Source organism: Hylobates moloch, unplaced genomic scaffold (genome assembly GCF_009828535.3).
Source record: "Hylobates moloch isolate HMO894 unplaced genomic scaffold, HMol_V3 SCAFFOLD_2, whole genome shotgun sequence".
Classification (NCBI taxonomy): domain Eukaryota; kingdom Metazoa; phylum Chordata; class Mammalia; order Primates; family Hylobatidae; genus Hylobates; species Hylobates moloch.
The window spans coordinates 21,372,117-21,394,793 of record NW_026652277.1 but is presented as its reverse complement, the minus strand read 5'-3'; the positions used below and the strand labels follow the sequence as shown (position 1 = coordinate 21,394,793).

Sequence of the window (22,677 nt, the reverse complement as noted above, 5' to 3'; positions counted from 1 at the left end):
AGAGAGGGATAAACTCCAATATAATAATACTGAGAGACTTCAACACCCCACTCTCAACATTAAATAGATCACTGGCACAGAAAATCAAAAAACAAACACTGGACTCCAACTAGACTTTAGACCAAATGGACCTAACAGACATTTACAAAACATTTTATCCAACAACTGCTCTCATCAGCACATGGAACATTCTCCAGGACAGACCATATGTCAGGACACAAAACAAATCTTTAAAAATCAAAATCATATCAAGTATCTTCTCAACTTACAATGGAATAAAATTAAAAATCAACACAAAGAAGAACTTAGGAAACTATACAAATACATAAAAATTAAATAACATGGCCAGGCACAGTGGCTCACTCCTGTAATCCCAGCACTTTCGGTAGCTGAGGTGGGCAGATCACAAGGTCAAGAGATCGAGACCATCCTGGCCAACATAGTGAAACCCCGTCTCTACTAAAAATACAAAAATTAGCTGGGCACGGTGGTGGGCGCCTGTAGTCCTAGCTACTCGTGAGGCTGAGGCAGGAGAATCACTTGAACCCGGGAAGTGGAGGTTGCCGTGAGCTGAGATCACGCCACTGCACTACAACCTGGCAACAGAGTGAGAATCTGTCTCAAAAAAAAGAAAAGAGAGAAGAGACAAGACAAGACGAGACGAGACGAGAGACGAGACGAGACAAGATGAGAAGAGAAATAACATGACCAGGCGTGGTGGCTCACGCCTGTAACCCCAGCACTTTGGGAGGCTCAGGCTGTGGACTGCCAGAGGTCAGGAGTTTGAGACCAGCCTGGCTAACATGGTGAAACCCACCTCTTCTAAAAATACACAAAAAATTAGCCAGGCGTGGTGGTACATGCCTATAGTCCCAGCTACTCAGGAGGCTGAGGCAGGAGAATTGCTGGAACCTAGGAGGCAGAGGTTGCAGTGAGAAGAGTTTGCATTACTGCACTCCAGTCTGCGTGACACAGCAAGACTCCATCTTCAAAAAAAAAAAAAAAAAATATATATATATATATATGTACATACACATATATATATTTTTAATAACACAATCCACCACTGTGCCAATGAAGAAATTAAGATGGAAATAAAAAAATTTCTTGAAACAAGTGAAAATGGAAACACAACATGCCAAAACCTATGTGATACAGCAAAAACAGCACTAAAAAGTTTATAGCAGTAAACATCTACATCAAAAAAGTAGAAAGACTGCAAATAAACAATCTAATGATGCACCTCAAGGATCTAGAAAAGCAAGAACAAATCAAACCCAAAATTAGCAGAAGAAAAGATATAATGAAGATTAGACAAAAACAGAGACCCCTTCTCCCTCTCAAAAAAAAATCAATGAAATGAAAAATTGGTTCTTCAAAAAGGTAAACAAAACTGATGAACTGCTAGCTAGACCAGACAAAAAAAAAGAGATAAGAACCAAATCAGCAAAACCAAGATTGAAAAAGGAGACATTACAACTGATACCACAGAAATACAAAAGACAGCAGAGAATAGTATGAATGCTAACAAATTGGAAAATCTAGAGAAAAAGGATGAATTCCAAAAAACATACAACCTACCCAGAATGAATCAGGAAGAAACAGAAACCCTGAACAGACCAACAATGAGTAATGAGACTGAATCAGTAATAAAATGTCTCCCAACCAAAGAAAAGCCTAGGACTGGATAGATTCAATGCTGGATTCTACCAAATGTATAAAAAGGAACTAATACCAATCCTCCTCAAACTATTCCAAAAATCCAAGAAGAGAATTCTCCTTAACTCATTCTACAAGGCCCTGACCAGACAAGGATACAACAACACCAAAAAAGGAAACTACAAGCCAATATCCCTAAGAAACATCGATGCAAAAATCCCCAACAAAATGCTAGCAAATCGAATTCAACAGAACATCGAAAGGTAATACACCATGACGAAGTGGGATTTACACTTGGAATGCAAGGATGGTTTAACATAATAGGTATCACATCAATAGAATAAAGGACAAAACCCATATGATCATCTCAGCTGCAGAAAAAGCATTTGATAAAATTCAACATCACTTCATATTAAAAACTCTCAAACTAAGCACAGAAGGACTATTCTGCAAAATAATAAAGACCATATATGACAAACTCACAGCTAACATTATACTGAACAGGAAAAAGCTAAAAACTTTTCCTCTAAGACCTAAAACAAAACAAGAACGCCCACCTTCACAACTCTTATTCAACATAATATTGACAATTCTAACCAGAGCAATCTGGCAAGAGAAATAACAGGCATCCGAGTTGACTTCCATATGGAAGTAAAATTCGCTACTTTGCAGATTACATGATCTTATATGCAGAAAAACCTAAATACTCCACCAAAAGACTGTTAAGAACTGATAAATTCAGTAAATTTGGAGGATACAAAATCAACAAATAAAAACCAGTATTGTTTCTATATATCAATAATGAAATAGCCAAAAAAGAAATCAAGGCAGCAGTCCTGTTTACAATAGTGTTTAAAAAAAAAAAAAAAAAAGAATATATTTAACCAAGTAGGTGAAAGATCTCTACAGGAAAATTACAAAACACTGATAAAAGAAATTGAAAAGGACACAAACAGATTTAAAGACATCCCATGCTCACAAATTGGAAGAATTAGTATCATTAAAATGACCACACTGCCAAAAGCAATCTACAGATGCAATGCAGTCCTCATCAAAATAATATCATTTTTCATAGAAATAGAAAAAACAATTCTAACATTTGTATGGAGCCAAGAAAGAATCAGAATAGCTGAAGTAATCCTGAGCAAAAGAACAAAGCTGGAGTCATCACACTACCTCACTTCAAAATACATTACAAAGCTACAGTAACCAAAACAGCATGGTATTGGTACAAAAACAGATACCAATGAAACAGAATAGAGAATCCAGCAATGAATCCACTTTTTTTTTTTTTTTTTACAGCCAACTGATTTTTGACAAAGGCACCAAGTACGTACACTGAGGAAAGGATATCCTCTTCAAAAAATGGTGCTGGGAAAACTGGATGTCTGTATGCAAAAGAATAGAACTGTACCCCATTTCTAACCATACACAAAAGTCAACCCAAGATGGATTACAGACTTAAACATAAGACCTGAAAGTATAGAAACACTCAAAGAAAACATAAGGAAAACACTTCAGGACATTGGCCTAGGCAAAGATTTTATGGCTAAAACATCGAAATCACAAATAGACAAAATGGGACTACATTAAACTAAAAATCTTCTGCACAGCAAAAGACATAATCAACAGAGGAGGCAGACAAACTGTTGAATAGGAGAAAATATCTGCAAAGTATTCACCTGACAACAGACTAACATCCAGAATACACAAGGAACTCAAACAGCTCAACAACAAAAAAAAGAAAAAAAGAAAAAAGATACCATTAACAAGTGGGCAAAGGACACGAATAGATATTTCTCAAAAGATAACATACAAATGCTGGGCACGGTGGCTCACACCTGTAATCCCAGCACTTTGGGAGGCCGAGGCGGGTGGATCACCTGAGGTCAGGAGTTTGAGACCTGCCTGGCCAACATGGCAAAACCCTGTATCTACTAAAAATACAAAAATTAGCCAGGCATGGTGGCATGTGCCTGTAATCCCAGCTACTAGGGGGGCTGAGGCAGGAGAATTGCTTGAACCTGGGAAGCGGAGGTTGCAGTGAGCCAAGATTGTGCCACTGCACTCCAGCCTGGGCAAAAGAGCAAGACTCCATCTCAAAAAACAAACAAACAAAAAAACATACAAATGGACAATATATACATGAAAAAATGCTCAACATCACTAATCATCAGGGGAATGCAAATCAAAACCACAATGAGATATCCTATTACTCCAGTTAGAATGGCTATGGTTAGAAAGACAAAAACGGCAGATGTTGCTGAGGATGTGGAGAAAAATAAACTCTTATACACTGTTGGTAGGAAAGTAAAATTAGTACAACCACTATATAAAATAGTATGTACATTTATCTAAAAAACTAAAAATACAACTTCCACATCATCTAGCAATCCCAATATCAGGTATTTAAACCAAAGTAAAAGAAATGAGCATATCAAAGGGTTACCTGCACTCACATATTTATCATAGCATTTATTCACAAAAGCAAAGATATGGAATCAACCTCAGTGTATTTCAATAGACAAAATGGATAAAGAAAGAGTAGTATATATACACAATGGAATACTATTTGGCCATAAGAAAGAATGAAATCATGTCATTTCTAACAACATGGATGGAACTGGAGATCATTATGTTAAGTGAAATAAGCCAGGCACAGAAAGACAAATACCACATGTGCCCAACTCATATGTAAGACCTGAAAAACTTGATGTCATGGAGACAGAGAATAGGATAACAGATACCAGAGGCTGGGAAGAGTGTGAGGGTAGGAGGGAGAAATGAAGAGAGGTTGTTGAATGGGTACAAACATACAGTTAGATAGAATAAATAAGTTTTAATATTCGACAGAAGGTTAGGGTGACTATTGGTAGCAACAATACATTGAATATTTCAATGAAGCTAGAAGAGAAGACTTGAAATGTTGCCAACACACAGAAATGATAAACATTCAAGGTGATGGATACCCCACATACCCTGACTTGGTCAGTATACATTCTACGCATGTAACAAACACTCAAACGTCCCCCATAAATAGGTAAATTATTATGTAGCAATAAAAGAAAATGTAAATAAGCAAATATCTTTAAAATGAACAGGATAATATATACAGTAACAGAAACACTTCTGTTGTTAATCAGTCTTCCCTTTCCCTTTGGCAACTAATGAATAAATACAACAGTCTTTATCTTTGGCTTTCCCTTTCCACACTGTAGAATATATCTCCATAGAATTAATCCATTCATTACTCAGAAATGGTAAAATACAATTTAAGTTAGACCTTTCTTTCCTGAGACTCAGCAATCTCAGTGGAATACTGATGTTCCTAAATCTCTCTAGGTAAGTGTTAACTATTTCGTGGGTTGCTCTATTTCTGCTTTATTAAAGATGAACATTTTTACTCATTATGTATTGCTTCTTTTGACATGATCTATAAAATTGAACACAATCATTTTTAAAATTTGAAATACATGCGAAAGTAGGAAAAAATCATCAACAAACTTTTTTTGGTTTTTGTTTGTTTTCAGATGGAGTCTCTCGCTCTTGTTGCCCAGGCTAGAGTGCAACAGCACAATCTCGGCTCACTGCAAGCTCCACCTCCCACGTTCAAGCGATTCTCCTGCCTCAGCCTCCTGGGTAGCTGGGATTACAGGCGCCTTCCACCATGCCTGGCTAATTTTTGTATTTTTAGTAGAGACAGGTTTCGCCATTTTGGCCAGGCTGGTCTTGAACTCCTGACCTTAGGTGATCTGCCTGCCTCAGCCTCTCAAAAGTCCTGGGATTACAGGCATGAGCCACCATGCCCGGCCTATTTCTCTCTTTTAATTCCCTAAATTAACTATACACGCCTAATAAATTCTCCCTCTTTTTTTTTTTTTTTTTTGCTTAAATTGGACAGAATTCACTTCTGTGGATTATGTAACAATCAACTCTAACTCATGGTATAATAAGTAAAGAAATAAGATGCTCAAAGATGAAGCTAGGGAGTCAACTCGTGTAGTCTTACAGGCTATAAAGGACTTTTAAATTTCAACCTAACGGAAAGCCATTAAAGCATTTTTAACCAGAAGAGTGCCATGATTAGAATTATGTTTTTATAAGATCACTTTGGCTACAGTGTGGACGACGCCCTGAAAGACAACAGAGTGGAGTCAGGGAGATGACTTAAGTAGCTATTGTAATATTTTAGACAAAATATTTTAAGTACCAAATTCTGGCCAGAATTATGGAGTGAAAAAAGCAGCAGCTCAAGGAATTTCAATACTAAATTTGGATAAAGGGAAGCCACCAGAAAACTAAAAAGAAATTGTCAAAGAGTTGGACACCCATGCTAAGCGTAATGTTACAAAAGCAAAAAAATTTAAAATAACATTAAAATAGAAGATGTTTCCAACAGAAGTTCCTAGACAAAGACAAATCTGCATAAAGGTCATCTAAGATGAAGACTAAAAATACCCACTGACTTGGCAATGTGAGAGCCATTCCTGACCTGACTGGAGTAGTTGTAGAGGCCACTAAGAAGTGGTTTGAAAAATCAATCAATAGGAGAATTTCTGTTTCTAGCAATAAGGCAGACCAGACAACCTAAAGCCCTTTCTAATTAAAATTACCTAAAAATGAGGGCACATGTTCTCAGGATCTCCTGAGGGCTGTGTCATAGGGAAAAAAATATTACCTAAAAACAAATACCCGAGTCCACAAGAAAAGGAAATGTCTAGCGGTGAAGAATAAAAAGGAAACTTGAAGGCTTAAAGCTCAAAAAAACAAATAAATAATCAAAAAAATAAATAAATACTCAAAAAATAAGCAATAAAACTTAAAGGCCAAACAGGCTGCCTTAGCAGAGTCAGCCTGTCTCAATAATGTATGAACTTTGGTTTTAATGCCCAAAAGGAAAAGAGATGAGACCTCAGGCCTCTAATGGATGGATGGAAGGATGAAACTGAGATCCTGTTCATATGGCTGAGACTGTCAAAAAGCTACACTTTCAGTGGAAGGGTGGACCACTTTAAAAAAAAAAAAAAAAAACCCCCACACACAAATCACCCAAAAACCACATCATAGGGAGAAAATAATAACACTTGTCCAATTTGGTCTATGCTCTGCATAGGAGGTAAAAAGTCTGCCATATGAATTTATAGCCACATAGTCTTGTGTTCAAATAGACTTTGGTTTGATAAATCCCAACATTACATTAACATAAGAAGGGACAGGGTGGTGAAGCAAACACAAAACTTTTCTGAAGGGATATATCCTTAACCCACGATAAAACATTAAGTTCACAATCCAAAATAATGAAACATGGAAGGAACCAATCCCCATGATGACAATTAGAAGATACAAACATTCAGACTGCCCTCCAAGACACTTCAAAAATAGAAATGGCAAATAAATATTATAAGATAAATATTTTAAATGATTAAGAACCTAAGAGGATGCATTTTTTAAGTGTGAGGAAAGAACACTCTTTATAAAAAATAGGAACACAGAATATCTTGCAGTGGTAGGCAGAATTCTAAAGACAGGTTGGTATTTGCTATCCCCTGGATATTCAATGAAACGCTAATCTAGGTACTGCTATGCAGACTGAATTAAGGCTATTGGTTAGCTGACTTGGAAACAAATTATCCTGGGTTATCTAGAAGGGTCCAATGTAATCACATGAGCCTTTGAAAGCAGAAGAGGGGCTGGGTGCAGTGGCTCACTTGAGGTCAGGAGTTCGAGACCAGCCTGGCCAACAGGGCAAAACGCCTATGATGACACATGCCTGTAATCCCAGCTACTTGGGAGGCTGAAGCACGAGAATCGCTTGAACCCGCAAGGCAGAGGTTGCAGTGAGCCGAGATCAGACCACTGCACTCCAGCCTTGGACGACAGAGGAAGACTCTGTCTCCAAACAACAAAAAAAAGGAAGGTAGAAAGTCAGTGAAAGATGTGGCAGAAGAGAAAGTGAGAGATGCGGCAGAAGGGGAAGTCAGACAGATTCTAAGCGTGAGACGGATTCAACTCATCACTGCTGGCTTGAAGACACACGGACATGTGCAAGGTCTTTATAAAAGCCTCTAAGAGCTAAGGGTTTCTTCGGAAGCCTCCTGGTAAGAGCCCAGCTGGCCAGCACCTGGATTTCAGCCTTGCAAGACACTAAGCAGAGAACCCAGCCAACCCAAACTTCTACTGGTAAAATATGATAAATGAAAGCTAATGAACGTGTGTGGTTTTAAGCTGCTAACTTTCTGATAATTTGTTATGTCAGCAATGGAAAACTAATGTACTTACAGTGCCAGAAAGTAAGGAAGCATTCAAAGAATAACAGGGATATGTCAAATGAACAGAGAGCCAGCTCAAAGGGGCTCCCACTGGCTAACCTGAACAATTTTCAGCATCACAATAAATCATGAATAATAAATTATAGGCCATAGGAATCCTTGAACACATACTGATATAAACTGAAAATCTGACGAGGAATGGAATATTACATATAGCGTCACAATTTATTCCACGAAATAATTACTAATTGTAAAGGGGGAAAGAAAACCTTGACATTGGGAAAGCCTGATTATGTGCCATTGATAATATGCACTGCAAAGATCATTTCTATAAAATTCCTGCCTCCCAAAACATAATCTGAATTTAGTAATGAAAAATAAAATCCAAAACAACTACCCTGTGATCTCCAAAAACATTGACAACTGTCAAAACTTGAATGGCAGTGTTAATTTAGCAGTGTTAATTTTCTGTTCTTAATAGCTGTGATATTGTAGGAGAATGTCCTTGTTTGTAAGAAATACCTAAGTAGCCTGGGCACGGTGGCTCACGCTTGTAATCCCAGCACTTTGGGAGGCCGAGGCGGGCGGATCACGAGGTCAGGAGATCGAGACCACGGTGAAACCCCGTCTCTACTAAAAATACAAAAAAAATTAGCCGGGCGTGGTGGCGGGCGCCTGTAGTCCCAGCTACTCGGAGAGGCTGAGGCAGGAGAATGACGTGAACCCGGGAGGCGGAGCTTGCAGTGAGCCGAGATTGCGCCACTGCACTCCAGCCTGGGCGACAGAGCGAGACTCCGTCTCAAAAAAAAAAAAAAAAAAAAAGAAATACCTAAGTATTCAGTGCTGATGGGATACTGCGCACAACTTACTCTCAAATGGCTCAGAAAAACAAAGTTCTCTCTACTATACTTGCAATTTTTCCATGAGTTTGAGATTGCTTCAAAATAAAAATATTTTCAGATGTGGGAAAAGAACTACGCAGTTCTTTTTTAAAAAAGAAAGAAACAGAAAACCAAACTATGTTCATTTTAAAAGAGACTTCAAAGAATTCAAACTTGAAAACAACATGTTCACTAAAATTCTTCACTCAATAGTCTAATAAAACAATAAATTAAACAGAGCTAAAGAGATGGTTAGTGAACAAAAACAAAAATCTAAACAAATTACTCAGATTTTTATATCTTAGAGAGACTTAAAAAATGGAAATTACAAAAACTTAAAGAACATTAAGGGCAGTATTCAAATCCAAATATGCCTAACAAAACTTCCAGAAGAAAGAATGGAGAGAATGGTAAGATGCTGTATTTTGAAATATAATGGCTAAGACTGTGTAGGGAATCGGTGAAACGCATGAATTCTCTCAATCAGGAAGCACAATAAGTGCAAAGAAGACTTAAGTCATACACAGACACATCACAAAAATCAACAAATGATCTTAAACGAGGATGTGCTTGTAGAACAGTTTCAAGGGTAGGTGCACAAACAGGAATAAGTAAATGTTTTTTTTGTGTGTGTGGAGGGATTGTTTTCAAGAGGAAAGATACTAAGAGCACGACTGATGAAAACATAAGAGATGGTGAAAAAAAGACGGTGAGGAAACTAAAATAAGGGGTTTTTTTTCCCCCTGGGAAAGACATCTAATATCTTGAGTACAGGGAAAGCAAAGGAAGAGTATGAGGAGTTAAATATATATATATTAAGCAGTCATAGCAAAAAGTAAGTTTCCTAGAGAAGTATATTAACATTGCAAAGCAATTTAAATGTCAGCTGCAATTGTTATGAATCAATGAATGATATGAATTTTTACATGGTGTGATCTTTTCTCTATAAACACTAAGCTCAAATAAAGTATAAAAATATGAGTCATCAGGTTAATGAAGGAGAGTACTTCAACTAAGAGATGAGACACACTCAAATGAGTACAATCATAAGCCTAAACGAGAAGCATCATGAAACATACATACTACACAGTGATTTTTGTTTGTTTGTTTCTTTAAAAAGATTAAAGATTTAGTGGGGGAAAAAGTATCAACTAAAATGAAGAACAATCTTATCAGATATGGTGGTTATCAACATAATTTGCCATTCTTCATGAATATTTTTGTTTTAAATAAAAACATAAAAGAATGGCCACATTCATTTTTAGAAAACAGAGACAAGAAAACACAATACTCTTGAACCATTGATTTTAATATAACCATTATGGCCAGGTGTGGCGGCTCATGCCTGTAATCCCAGCACTTTGGGAGGCCGAGGCAGGAGGATCACATGAGCTCAGTAGTTGGAGACCAGCCTGGGCAACATACTAAGATCTCATCTCTACTAAAAAAGAAAAAAAAAAAATTACTGGGTGTAATGGTGTGTGCCTGTATTCCCAGCTACTCAAGAGGCTAAGGCAGGAGGATTGCTTGAGCCCAAGAAATTGAGACTGCAGTGAGCTATGATGGCACAACTGCACTCCAGCCTGGACTAAGCAAGACTCTGTCTCAAAAATAATGCAAGATGTGGCAGAACAATAGGCCAGGCGTGGTGGTTCATGCCTGTAATCCCAGCAATTTGGGAGGCTGAGGCGGGAGGATTACGTGAGGCCAGGGATTTGAAACCAGTCTGGGCAACAAAGCAAGACACTGATTGATTAAATAATAATAATAATAATAATAATAATAATAATAATAATAATAACCATTGTGATAATTTTATCAATCCCCAGTACTTGCAACTTTTTGCTATGATAAATATCTCTGTATGTCTAGTCTTTTCATATTTTGTATATTTCCTTAGAATGGAAGTCACTTCTATTATTAAGTCTTTTTATTTTTTATTTTTCAAAGACAGGGTCTCATCTGTCACCCAGGCTGGAATGCAGTAGCGTGATCTCAGGTCACTGCAGCCTCCGCCTCCCAAGTTCAAGCAACTCTCATGCCTCAGCCTCACAAGTACCTGGGATTACAGACGTGTACCACCCCACCTGGCTCTTTTTTTTTTTTTTTTTTTTTTGTAGATATGAGGTTTCACCATGATGGCCAGGATGGTCTTGAACTCCTGACCTCAAGTGATCTGCCTGCCTCAGCCTCCCAAAGTGCTGGGATTATAGGCGTGAGCCACTGTGCCCAGTCTATTAAGTCCCTGGCACCACAGTCTTGGTACTTTCCTTCTTTCTAGGAAGTTTTCTTCATCTGATTTACCCATTTATTATTCTGCTTCTTGGCTGTAACCATTGCGTTATTACCCCTTTACTGTGTTCTTTGCTTTGACTATTATAAAATATAGCTGAATATACAAAATTTCTTTCTTTTTAAATTTTGTTTCAAATTACTACTGTCTTCCCTCATGTCTTATGTTTATTATGCCAATTTGTTTTCTCTCTATAGTTCCATAAAAGACCTAATCTGGGTGGAAAAATCAGATTTTCTATTATTGGCCACATGAAATAAAGTTTTCTGGTTTCCTAAGCCAAAGCTATAGCTTTCAAATACACCTTTGAAATAAAAATATTAGTTGCTCCTAATGCATCCATGATGGAAAAAAGTATGAGAAGCAAAATTCCAAATACCGGCCGGGTGTGGTGGCTCACACCTGTAATCCCAGCACTTTAGGAGGCCAGGGAAGGTGGATCACCTGAGGTCAGGAGTTCGAGACCAGCCTGACCAACATGGCGAAACCCAGTCTCTACTAAAAATACAAAAATTAGCCAGGGGTGGTGGCACACACCTGTAATCCTAGCTACTTGGGAGGCTGAGGCAGGAGAATCGCCTGAATCCGTGAGGCAGACGTTGCAGTGAGCCAAGATCATGCCATTGTACTCCAGCCTGGGAAACAAGAGTGAAACTCTGTCTCGGGAAAAAAAAAAAAAAAAATCCAAATACCTAGCTGTTATTACATAAATATACTATTCTGTTAGGAATGGGCACATACATATATCCAGAGATATATATCCATATATATATATATATATATATAAAGAGATCCTGAAATAAAATGACCCTCTGAGTGTGAAACAAGTATATCAGCCATCTATAGAAACAGCCCACCAAGAAAACGGTCTACAACTCCAGGTTTAATGAAGGTGATTGGGACATAGTTTCTGCAAATGCAGGACCAGAAGTTAATGTGAAAGGAAGCTGCAAAGTAGTCAAATATATTATACAGAGAGAAAAAAAGTATTATCAAGATGATGATAATATTTAAACATAATCGAACTGCCTTTATTCTGATGTCCGATTCACTAAGCAAGCACTTTCCAATTATAATTTGTTTTCCCAAGAAGATTACCATAAGGAAGAATAAGATAAGCAACATTTGGCATTCTTGGCAGTTACTATTTTTAAATCATAGATGATTAAATGACATTCTTCCCTACCTTCATTTCTGAGATTCTGGCTTGAGTAAGCCCATTTGATGAACTCTAGGTATACTGACAAAAGTAAAAAAGAGGATATTAGAATAATCTGTGCAAGAGATGATAAGGACCTGAATCAACACGAAAGAAGAGTTTTGAAAACAATAAAGAAAAATTAAATATAAAAGTCATGTCTAGAAAGCCTCAAATTAGTAAATTAGAAAAAATGTTCAGAAGGCAGCACTTGGTGATTTATGTAATAGTAAGGAATAGGCAGAGAAAATGACAGACAGGCAGGCACAAACAGTAACTCCAGGATAGAGGTATTTCGGACAAAATATACAAGAGGAGAGGAGAGAGATCACTTCTCAGGCGACATTGAGAATTTAAAATAAAATAACTCGCTCAGATGCATAACCATTGCATATTTAAGTATTATTTAATACTCTTATTTAATCATTAAAGCCCTATTCTGAAGTACACTAAAAAGAAAACGCTTTTGTAAACACATTCAAGTTACTACACACACCTGAAAGAATCAGTTCTTTTGGGGGGAAATCTATTTTTAAAATTTCTAATAATTTAAAAATTCATTAATTCAAATTATGACGGTTTTAGAAAACTAATTTGGTTTGGTGGGGGGTTTTCTGACTGTGAATGTTTCCACAGTGATTCTCTGTCTTCCTTCAAACTTAATTTTTCTACATGTTCGCTTGATCTCTTCCCATCTGCTCCAGATTCTTGATCTATGAAATATCACTCCTTGAATCTTAATCCTTAATCTCCTTTCTACCTATTAAGACTTCACTATTTAAAAATAAACCTGATTCAACCTCTTTCTCTGTCTTCTCTATCCACATTTCTCAGCCTATAACAGTCTCAGAGTTTCAGTTACTACCCCCTAAGTGGCCTAGTTTCAATTCTCTTTGGTGCCCAAGCTCTATTTAATTCTGTGCTAAACATCTCTATCTAAATATTGTGTTAGTAAATGAATACCCATCCTTTCCAGCTACTGTCATTACCAGTTCTTCTTGGGTAATACACATCTCATCAGTTTGACTTCCAGCATCCTCATTCAGGCCATCAATAAATTTAGATTGTAACAAAAAACTATTGGGTTACACTGTTTCAGCATTAGCTCTTTTCCATCTTTTTACATGCTACCCACCAGTTGAAACTTCCTAAAGTACAGGTTTGATTATCTTTTTTCCAACTCAACACCAACTGCTTTCAACTCCTTGGACTAACAGCTAATGCTGTTATTTTTCATATCAAATATCAGTATCTTGGAGGTAAAACATGCCAAGAAAAAAAAACACATATATATATAAATGTGTGTGTGTGTGTGTATATATATATATATAAAACATAAAACACACACGCTGTATATATATTACTTAACACAGCCTGTGTATTCTCATTCTATGCCATTGCTCATGCTAACTGTACATATCTCAGACTAAGAATCTAGCTCTGATCCCTGTATCTCCAAATAACAAAATTTTACATATTCTTTAAGCATCAGGTCAAATGTTACATTATCTGGATAGCTCATTCCTTCAGCTGAAAGCAATTCTCCCTGGCCTTGAACTCCTACTGACCATTAAAGAAGTTATAAGTACGTCGCTTGAAATTATTACATATATATATTTCTTTTCCTTTTAGAGTGTATGTTCTCAAAGGGAGGACCATATGTCACATTATTTATCTTTTGCAGTATACTTATTTCCCCAAAGCAATTAACCAGGACCTTACATATAGACATAAAGAAAGAATCTAATATATTCTTGTCAAATGATAAAAAGCTAAGACAGTCTCAACAAGAAAAGTGCCATATTGAAGATATTCACAGCCTATAAAATTAGCTTTATCAGCATGTTAAAAATGAGGTTTTTAGGGGAGGGAAATGAGTGGATGCATACTTCAAGTGGTTAAGAGTAGTGGATTTCATTCTGTAGTTCAGAATACACATGCTCTTTCTGAACTGATCCAGAGTATTTGAGATATATGTTAAAGAATCAGAATTATCATGATTATAAAACATGAAATATGGTCTCATATTCTTCCTGATCTCAGTAAGAGAAGGGACACAGGTGTAGAAAGTGGTCTTTACAAAATCAGACCTAGGAGCCTAGGCCCTTATAAGTAAACAGTTTCAGGAATTCTAAGATCTACCTACCAAGTCTTAAGCAATATGACAAATCCAAATAAGTACAACAATAAGAACATATAGTTCATCCCACCTACCATCCAAGGTTACAGATAATTCCTTTCAGGCATCATTTTTCTTAATGAGTACATATTGCCAATATTGGTTTGTATGGGAAGGTTTCCAAGCTACAAAAGGATTAATTTAACACTATTATGTTTAGAACCATGCTGGAGTTTGGTACATACCTATGAATTTAAGTTCTTGCTTTGTTAGTGTAGAACTGTCATCTCTGTCTAAATAAAAGACACACTTTAATTTCAGATTTTTAATCACTACTTCCTAAAAACGACCATGATAGATAAGTCGAGAAACTGAAGATATTATGATGGGGTACAGTGTGGGGGTGGATCATCAGGGTTAAAATCCCCATGAAACCTATGTAAATTTAAAAAATTGCAATGCTCCAAATAAAGAGAGTACTAATGGCATTACCAGTTAATTTAAAAGTAATTATTATACAACTCATTCCCATTTGTACTGCTTCCCTCACTCAGTTGGAACTTTTCAGGTTCCACCCCTCTTGCAGTTTCAATGAAACAGTGTAGATTCATTTTGCATTGTAAAAGTTAACATGGATACTGGAAACTACTTTTTCTCCCCAGTGGTGGACTCACCAGTCAAATGTGAAAATTACTTTTTCTCCCCAGTGGCGGACTCACCAGCCAAATGTGTTTATCCCTTAAGAGTCTTTGAAGCCTATCTTCAAGGAACCAGGAGCAACAAAGTAGCCTAGATACTTTGAAATGGAAAAAGTCTTATCTATAAGTACATGTCTTATACTACCTTATTATCAAGGCTGTGTTAAATTAGTCAAATTCTTTCCTACACAGGCATAATCACAGCCCTGCCCATAAGACTCCATACAATTTCATCATGTGTTCTGTCTCCCACAAACTCATTGTAGCTCCTTACCATTTCTCTGATTCAAGACAGCAATTCTAAGGTCTAGGTTTACTACCCGTCAGGTGCCTTTCTCTAGAATTTCATTTCAATCCCCTAAACCAATGTACTTTGCAGCTCTTTACTATGCCCAAAGCCTAGTTCCCTTCCCCTTTTTTAACCTAATTATCCCTTACCAAGTGATTCACAGTTTGTGTGTATTGAAACAAACTTAGTAGCACTTGTTGTATCCTAGGATGTGACAATTTACTATATAAGCATAAAGAACACACTAACTCATAAGAAGAAAAAAGGTCTGTTGTGATTAAAAGGAAATTAGATTTAGAATGAGCTAGATTCTTAATCTCCATACTGCTCACAGTGACAACTCATCCCCCATCAGTAATATCTCATTACACATAGTGAATCTCAAATGATACTGGCTTTGGAACAATTACATGCGCCTGAGTATTACTCATCCCACTTCATGGAATCCTATCCACTTAATGCTTCCCTGAAATAAAAAAGGGACATATATGAAGGACAAAAATTCAGTTTCTTATAAACTAGTCTGACAAGCCTAAGTAGAACCCTGTTCTTGAGGGAGAATGTTCACCTCTAAAATCAACTGGCATTTATAAGTATACTCATCCTACAGCACCTATATGAATAACTGGTTAACATTACTTCCTCCAACAAACCCTCTTTGTTTAGTGAGCGCAGTTGTCTCAAACCAGAAGCATCATAATTAAAGGGAATTTAAAAGTACAGTAAGTGGGACGTGGAACTCAATTAGCAATATACTGCTGTGAAAACTGACCTAAGTTAGCTCTTCAGTAGTTATTTGTTTGTTTATTTATTTATTTATTTATTTTTGAGGCAGTCTTGTTCTGTCACCTAGGCTGGAATGCAGTGGCACGATCTCACCTCACTGCAACCTCCGCCTCCTGAGTTCAAGCGATTCTCCCTGCCTCAGCCTCCCAAGTAGCAGGGATTACAGACATGCACCATCACGCCCAGCTAATTTTTGTATTTTTAGTAGACAAGGGGTTTCGTTATGTTGACCAGGCTGGTCTCAAACTCCTAAGCTCAAGTGATCTGCCACCTCGGCCTCCCAAAGTGCTGGGATTGCAGACACGAGCCACCGTGCATGGCCCCAAAGAAATATTATATATTTATAGTCATAGATATTGAGTTTAAAGCGTATGTCTTGATTTGTTCTTTCTCAGAGAGGATCTTAGGACTTAATGAAGGTGGTTCTTTTGGGTATGTGAAATAACTTCATAAACTTTTGAAATTGGTGTTTTCAGGTAAGGAATTAAGGATAATATTGAAACAAAGCAAAGTACTTTAGGAAAACACCTTACCAATTTCAAAAACCACTTTAGGTCCACCAGGATAAACTGCTCATGATCAGAGAAATTAAAGAAATTTAAAAATTGAAGAAGTAATATTAAAATTATTGTCCCAACAAAGGAAAAAGGAAACAGAAAAGTTAGGAAAGATATATTATGTAAAGGTCTCAGGAAATTTCAGAAACTTTTAAGGCAGTTTGGAAAGGGAAAGTAGTCATTTAAATATCTTAAAGAATACTATATGGAGAATTAACTTTAAATCGATGCCCATAAAAGAAAGTGCCTTGTATTTCATGTTTGGTTTTGTGGTGGTGCCCTGGAATGAAGCAGCCTAAGAGATTTCATGATCTTAATAAATTGTAAGTTTAATTTCTCTATTTCACTTAATAGAAGTATTTTAAATGCTTGTAAAAATGATGTAACAAGTAGTATGTATTAAAAGATTATAGTTTAGTTTTATAGTCCAGTTGAAAACTAGCATATCCTCCTCCTAGTTTTCATCTTCCTATCTCAGGGATGGTTTTGCTCTAGTATTTTCTAGGTTCTTTAATAATTGATTTTAGAAGTTGGCTTTTATTAATCTTATTTTGTCAGTATTTAGCTCATCATCTAATAGGCTCGCCATAATTGTTGAATGAATGAAAACTATTAATTGCTACACTGTCCTAGAATAAGTTCCATATATATTCTTGGGAATATGTTCATTTTCTTTGGGAATTAAACTTTGTATTAGACTGTCTTGTCTCTTTCAGGATAGTAACTTGGTTCTTTGCTAAAGTAATAGAGTTGTTTCATACATTTGTTTTGCCCTTTCTCACTTTTAATATTATTTTGAAATGCTGGTTTAAAGTAGCCAAAGAGGCTGGGCACGGTGGCTCACACCTGTAATCCCAGCACTTTAGGAGGCTGAGGTGGATCACTTGCGGATCACTTGAGGCTAGGAGTTTGAGACCAGCCTGGTCAACGTGGCGAAACCCTGTCTCTATTAAAAATACAAAAATTAGCCAGGCATGGTAGTGGGTGCCTGTAATCCCAGCTACTCGGGAGGCTGAGGCAGGAGAATCGCTTGAACTCAGGAGGCGGAGGTTGCAGTGAGCCGAGATCGCACCATTGCACCCCAGCCTGTGCAACAGAGTGAGACTCCATCTCAAAAATAATAATATTTCCTTGGTCATTACACTTGTATTAATTTTCCCAGAATAAGTTTTGTGAAGTAATAAATTTTAGTTTTATAAAGTTCTATTCAAAACATTTTGAAATGAATCAGTTGCTAGAATAAATGATGAAAATAATCCAGAGTTTCAACTGTCTAATGAAAGGTTTTTTTTCACAAAGTTTCACAAATGTGAGATAAATATGACTTAGATATATTTCACAGAAACAAAAAAAAGTGTCTAGAGAAAGAGTAGAAATCAATTGGAGGAAGTACTAGAACATCACATACGAGAAACCAGAAGTATTAAAAAAGAGAGAAAGGGTTAATTCTATCAGAGTCTGAAAAAAAACTTTGCAGGAAGTAAATAAAACTACACTTAATTTTAATGACTTTTACTAGATAAAGTTGGAAGTCCACACCAAACAAGGTCTACGTCAGAGATGTTGCACATAATAGTATAACATCAGGAAACTACAAGTAGCTTCTATTGATGCAACGTAAAGTTGGGGAGAAGAAGGGATGAGACTGGAGAATCAGATTAGAACGAGATGAAGAAAAACTCCACATGCCATGTGAAGGAGTATAAATGTTATCCCATAAGTCCCAGAAAATTCTCTAAGTAAGACAGTTTGACATGGTCTGATTTGCACTTTAGACAGACCATCAATTTCTAGTCTAGAAAAGGGACTGGATAATGGAATGAAGGTTAGGAGTTTGCTGAACAGTTCAGATGACAATGTAGGACATAACCAAATGGGGCAGTGGAAATACAAAAGAAAAGGAAGTTAAACTGATCAATAATAGAAAAACGCTTTTTAAAAAAATGATGACTAGGAAAATGAGAGGGCAGAGTTGAAGTTAACTTCCTAGCCTAAGTCTGGTTGAGGTGGCTGAGTATCACACGGAAATGAAGCTTATTAGGTTTTTGGAAATATAAGTCTGCAACTCAGGAGAAAAGTCTAAATTGGAGGCATTGATTTGGGAAGCTAATAAGCACAGGTGATAGGTGATACTTGAAGCTATAGGTATGCAGATTTTCCAAGCGAGTACGTAACAGAGTCAAGGAGAAAATAGTGTGAGAAAAACAATCAAGGACTAATCAAAGAAATCATAAAAGACTGATATAATCTCAGAAAGTAATGTATTAGCCAGGCATGGTGGCACATGCCTGTAGTCCTATCTACTCAGGAGACTGAGGTGGAAGGATCACTTGAGCCCAGGAGTTGAAGGTTGCAAAGACCTATGATCGTGCCACCGCACACCAGCCTGGGTAAGAAAGCAAGATCTTGCTTCTAAAAAAATAAAGTTAGAAAAAAAACTAAAAGTATATAGTTGTAAAGGACTATGTTCATAAAGATAAAAGATTCCAATCAATAATCCAACCATCCATCTTAAGTAACTAAAAAGAGTATGGCTGGGCATCGTGGCTCACGCCTGTAATCCCAGCACTTTGGGAGTCCACCTGGGAGAACCCAGGAGGCGGAGGTTGCAGTGAGCCAATATCATGCCATTGCACTCCAACCTGGGCAACAAGAGCGAAACTCCGTCTCAAAAAAAAAAAAAACAAAAAACCCCAAACACAAAAAATTTCAAAAGAAAAAGACAAAGAAAAGCTAACTGTTGGGGGCGGGGGAGGGGGAGAGAAAATCCTGTACAAGAGACTCTCCCTCAATCACCCACAGGGTAAACATCATTCACTAGGTGTCAATCCTACACTTGTACTTGCAATGAAAAATATAAATCCATTACATTGCTCCCATGATGTCTACTTTCTTTTAATCCCAAGTTTATTTTCTAAAGATGTTCAGGATTAAAGAATTAAAGAACAATTCTAAATTTATTTATGCAAACTGAAGATGATGTTAAACATCTTCAGCTTTTACACTTCTCTACCAAAGAAGAGTAACAAGTTTATTTTATTTTCAAGGATGCTGCCAATCCCTTTTCCCTGTAGATACCTAGTGTTGAGGGACTCCTTGTTATCAAGAGTATTCATTATCTAAGCTTCCACAGGCCCAGGTTGCGTAGGGAGACAAGAATTACGAATCAATCTACTAATTAATAAAAAGTAACTTATAAAATAAGCCTCCCACCCCAACAACCCCCACCGTCAAGGCAACAAGAGTGTCTATGCCTGCTCATTATGCCATTAGTCTCTTGTTGGCTGTCGACACTGTAAACATCTGACAATAAAATCCAAACACAACACAAATCGACTGCAAATTAAACTACATTAGCAAAATATGCAAGATTTCATGAAGTTAATGAAAATGTATTGAAAAACTGCTTGGAATCAAGCAGTCTTGAACAAATGAGTCTTGAACATAAACAGTCTCGAACAAATGAGATCTGTTAATAACTGAAAAAGAAAATCAACAAAGTTGACACTAGCCTCAAAATGAGAATTTTTTAACATCAAAGGATTAAGGAAGGTTCTTTGGGGAAATTGAAGAAACCTTCAGTTTCTACAAACATTTTTTGAAAGAATAATCTTCATTATAATTACATTACAAATATAGTATTTGCCTTATATGCTGATTTCAGAACCCAATGCAGCAAAAGATACAACTCTACTGTAAAAAACCTGGTCCCAAACCAGATGTAATTTAAAAAGACTATCTTCCATTTATTCACTATGTGGAATACAGTGGTAAAATAATTAAAGTATTCTATATATTAATAAACCCAAACCCTAAAAAATAAAATTCATATTCCAAGCAAATTCTTCACGTAGGTACCAATAATTACCTGCACTGGCAAGAGAGATCTCAAAAGAACAGAAAAACCATTTGTAAAAATAAAAAGACATTCAGAAACTTAAAACACTATTATCATTTTGCCTTAAAAAGAAACAATAAAAGCCAAACTGATGAACCATATTGACCTATCATCCTCTTATTGGCAATCTACAAAAATTTTTCACTAAGGTGCTGAACAACTGACTCACTGCAGCACTGGATTTCATCTAATCAATAGAACATGCTAGCTTTCAATCGAGATTCTCTACAAAAGGCAACCTTTGTGATAAACGAACCACTAGAGAAGATTCTAATAAAACTTACCATTGTGTATTGCATTCAGCAACTCTGAGAACGCTTTTAAGTAAGGAAAAAAGGACTTCAGGTTAAGATCATTCTCAAACACACAAAAGAAATACATAGCCATACACTGAATTAGTATAATAAAATTTCAGTAAGTCTATCATGTATCATTGTTTGAATCATCAAAACTGCAAGCTTGGCTCCATTTTTACATGGTATAAATTTTTAAATATTGTATTCCACCTGCCAACATATTACCAACTAAATTGAGATATGTTAGATATATTGTCATAATGACAATAATTCCCTTAGTAATAAATATGTATTTCAAATCACTTTTTAAAAGACATTTATGTCAACGTAATGTCTTGCTAAAAGTGAGTCACTGTAGGATGCAATTCTATATAGGTAAATCTGCCTTAGGGCACACTTAACAATATTTATTATAAAGAAAAACCTCATTATATCATCTAACCCTATCAAATATTCTCATTTCCTAGACTTCAGTATAAGAAAGCCCCAACACATGCAGAAGACTAATCAAAAAAACCACCTAGTGCAAATATACAAATACTGAAAAATTATATTAAGAATAGAAAACAAAATGTTAAAAAAAAAAAAACACTATTTCAAGAAGGAGGTGAAGTCACAATTCTGCAATAAAAGCACCATATTAAAAGACCAACAATAATTAAAATTTGTACACAACTTGACTGTAATATGGATCCATAACAAGACAAAGCAGTATATTATCTTTGTAGGAGAAAAATATCTGTTCAATTAAGAAAAACTTGCATTTTGGAAAATTAAAATTTAGAGGTTCCAAGGTGGCATAACATACTAGAAAGAGCACTAGAGGAGACAAAAGGCCCGGATTATCAACCCAGTTTGACAACTTACTAGTTGTTGGGCAAGCTCCATCATGCCGATACTGCATGGAAATTTCTGTTGAGAGGAAGGAAAAAGGAAATCAATGAAGAAATTGCCAGTGACTCAAGGGTAAAAAAAGAAATAGGCCAGAAAAATGGAGGGAAATTCACCTAAAAAAAAGTGTAGTTAAGTAGGCCACCTAGAACTTCAAAAACAAAAATTATAAACTAATAATTGGGATGTGAGGGGGAGAACCAAATGTGATAGAATTCTCACAAATCTTAATGGGAGTGTGTGGAATATATCTGTGTTTTTACAAAGAGTGAGGAAAAGACATAAGGGCTTACAAATGAATCTGTATAACAAGTGTCTGAGGATAAAAGGCTTCATTAATGGGAGAAAGTACGATTAGCAACATGATACACTAATATGCTTTAGATCTTTTTTTTTTTTTTTTTGAGACAAAGTCTCACTCTGTGGCCCAGGATGGAGTGCAGTGGCACAATCTCGGCTCACTGGCTTCAAGTGATCCTCCCACCTCAGTCTCCCAAATAGCTGGGACCACAGGCACAAGCCACCACGCCCAGCTAATTTTTGTATTTTTAGTAGAGACAGGGTTTCACCATGTTGGCCAGGTTGGTCTGGAACTCCTGACCTCAAGTGATCTGCCTGCCTTGACCTCCCAAAGTGCTGGGATTACAGACGTGAGCCACCACTCTAGGTCTAGGTCATTCATTAGATGGGAAGAGTTTACCAAAAACATTTGAATACTATTTTCACATGGAAATCACAATTTAAGTATGACAATTTAGTTGATATTGGACCATAAATACATTATGACTTATATAGCAGCATAAAACTCATTAAGTTATACTCAGCTCACTATCTTGAACCATT

General features: G+C 36.5%; 1 protein-coding gene across 12 annotated transcripts in view; it reads right to left on the bottom strand.

The window, feature by feature from the left end:
* The window catches only part of MLLT10 (MLLT10 histone lysine methyltransferase DOT1L cofactor), a 218,368-nt gene that overhangs the window by 40,873 nt on the left and 154,818 nt on the right, over positions 1 to 22,677 (bottom strand). For 4 of the 12 annotated variants that reach the window (XM_058432171.1, XM_058432150.1, XM_058432156.1 and 1 more), the window contains 4 exons: positions 21,811 to 21,855; positions 20,932 to 20,964; positions 14,665 to 14,712; positions 12,289 to 12,342 (listed from right to left, as the gene is read on the bottom strand). The exons of 2 other annotated variants lie outside the window; for them this stretch is intronic. In XM_058432171.1, the coding sequence (XP_058288154.1) occupies positions 12,289 to 12,342; positions 14,665 to 14,712; positions 20,932 to 20,964; positions 21,811 to 21,855 (180 nt within the window). The remainder of the gene's footprint in view (positions 1 to 12,288; positions 12,343 to 14,664; positions 14,713 to 20,931; positions 20,965 to 21,810; positions 21,856 to 22,677) is intronic. 6 more of the 12 variants (XM_032168176.2, XM_032167984.2, XM_032168098.2 and 3 more) reach the window with 4 other exon arrangements.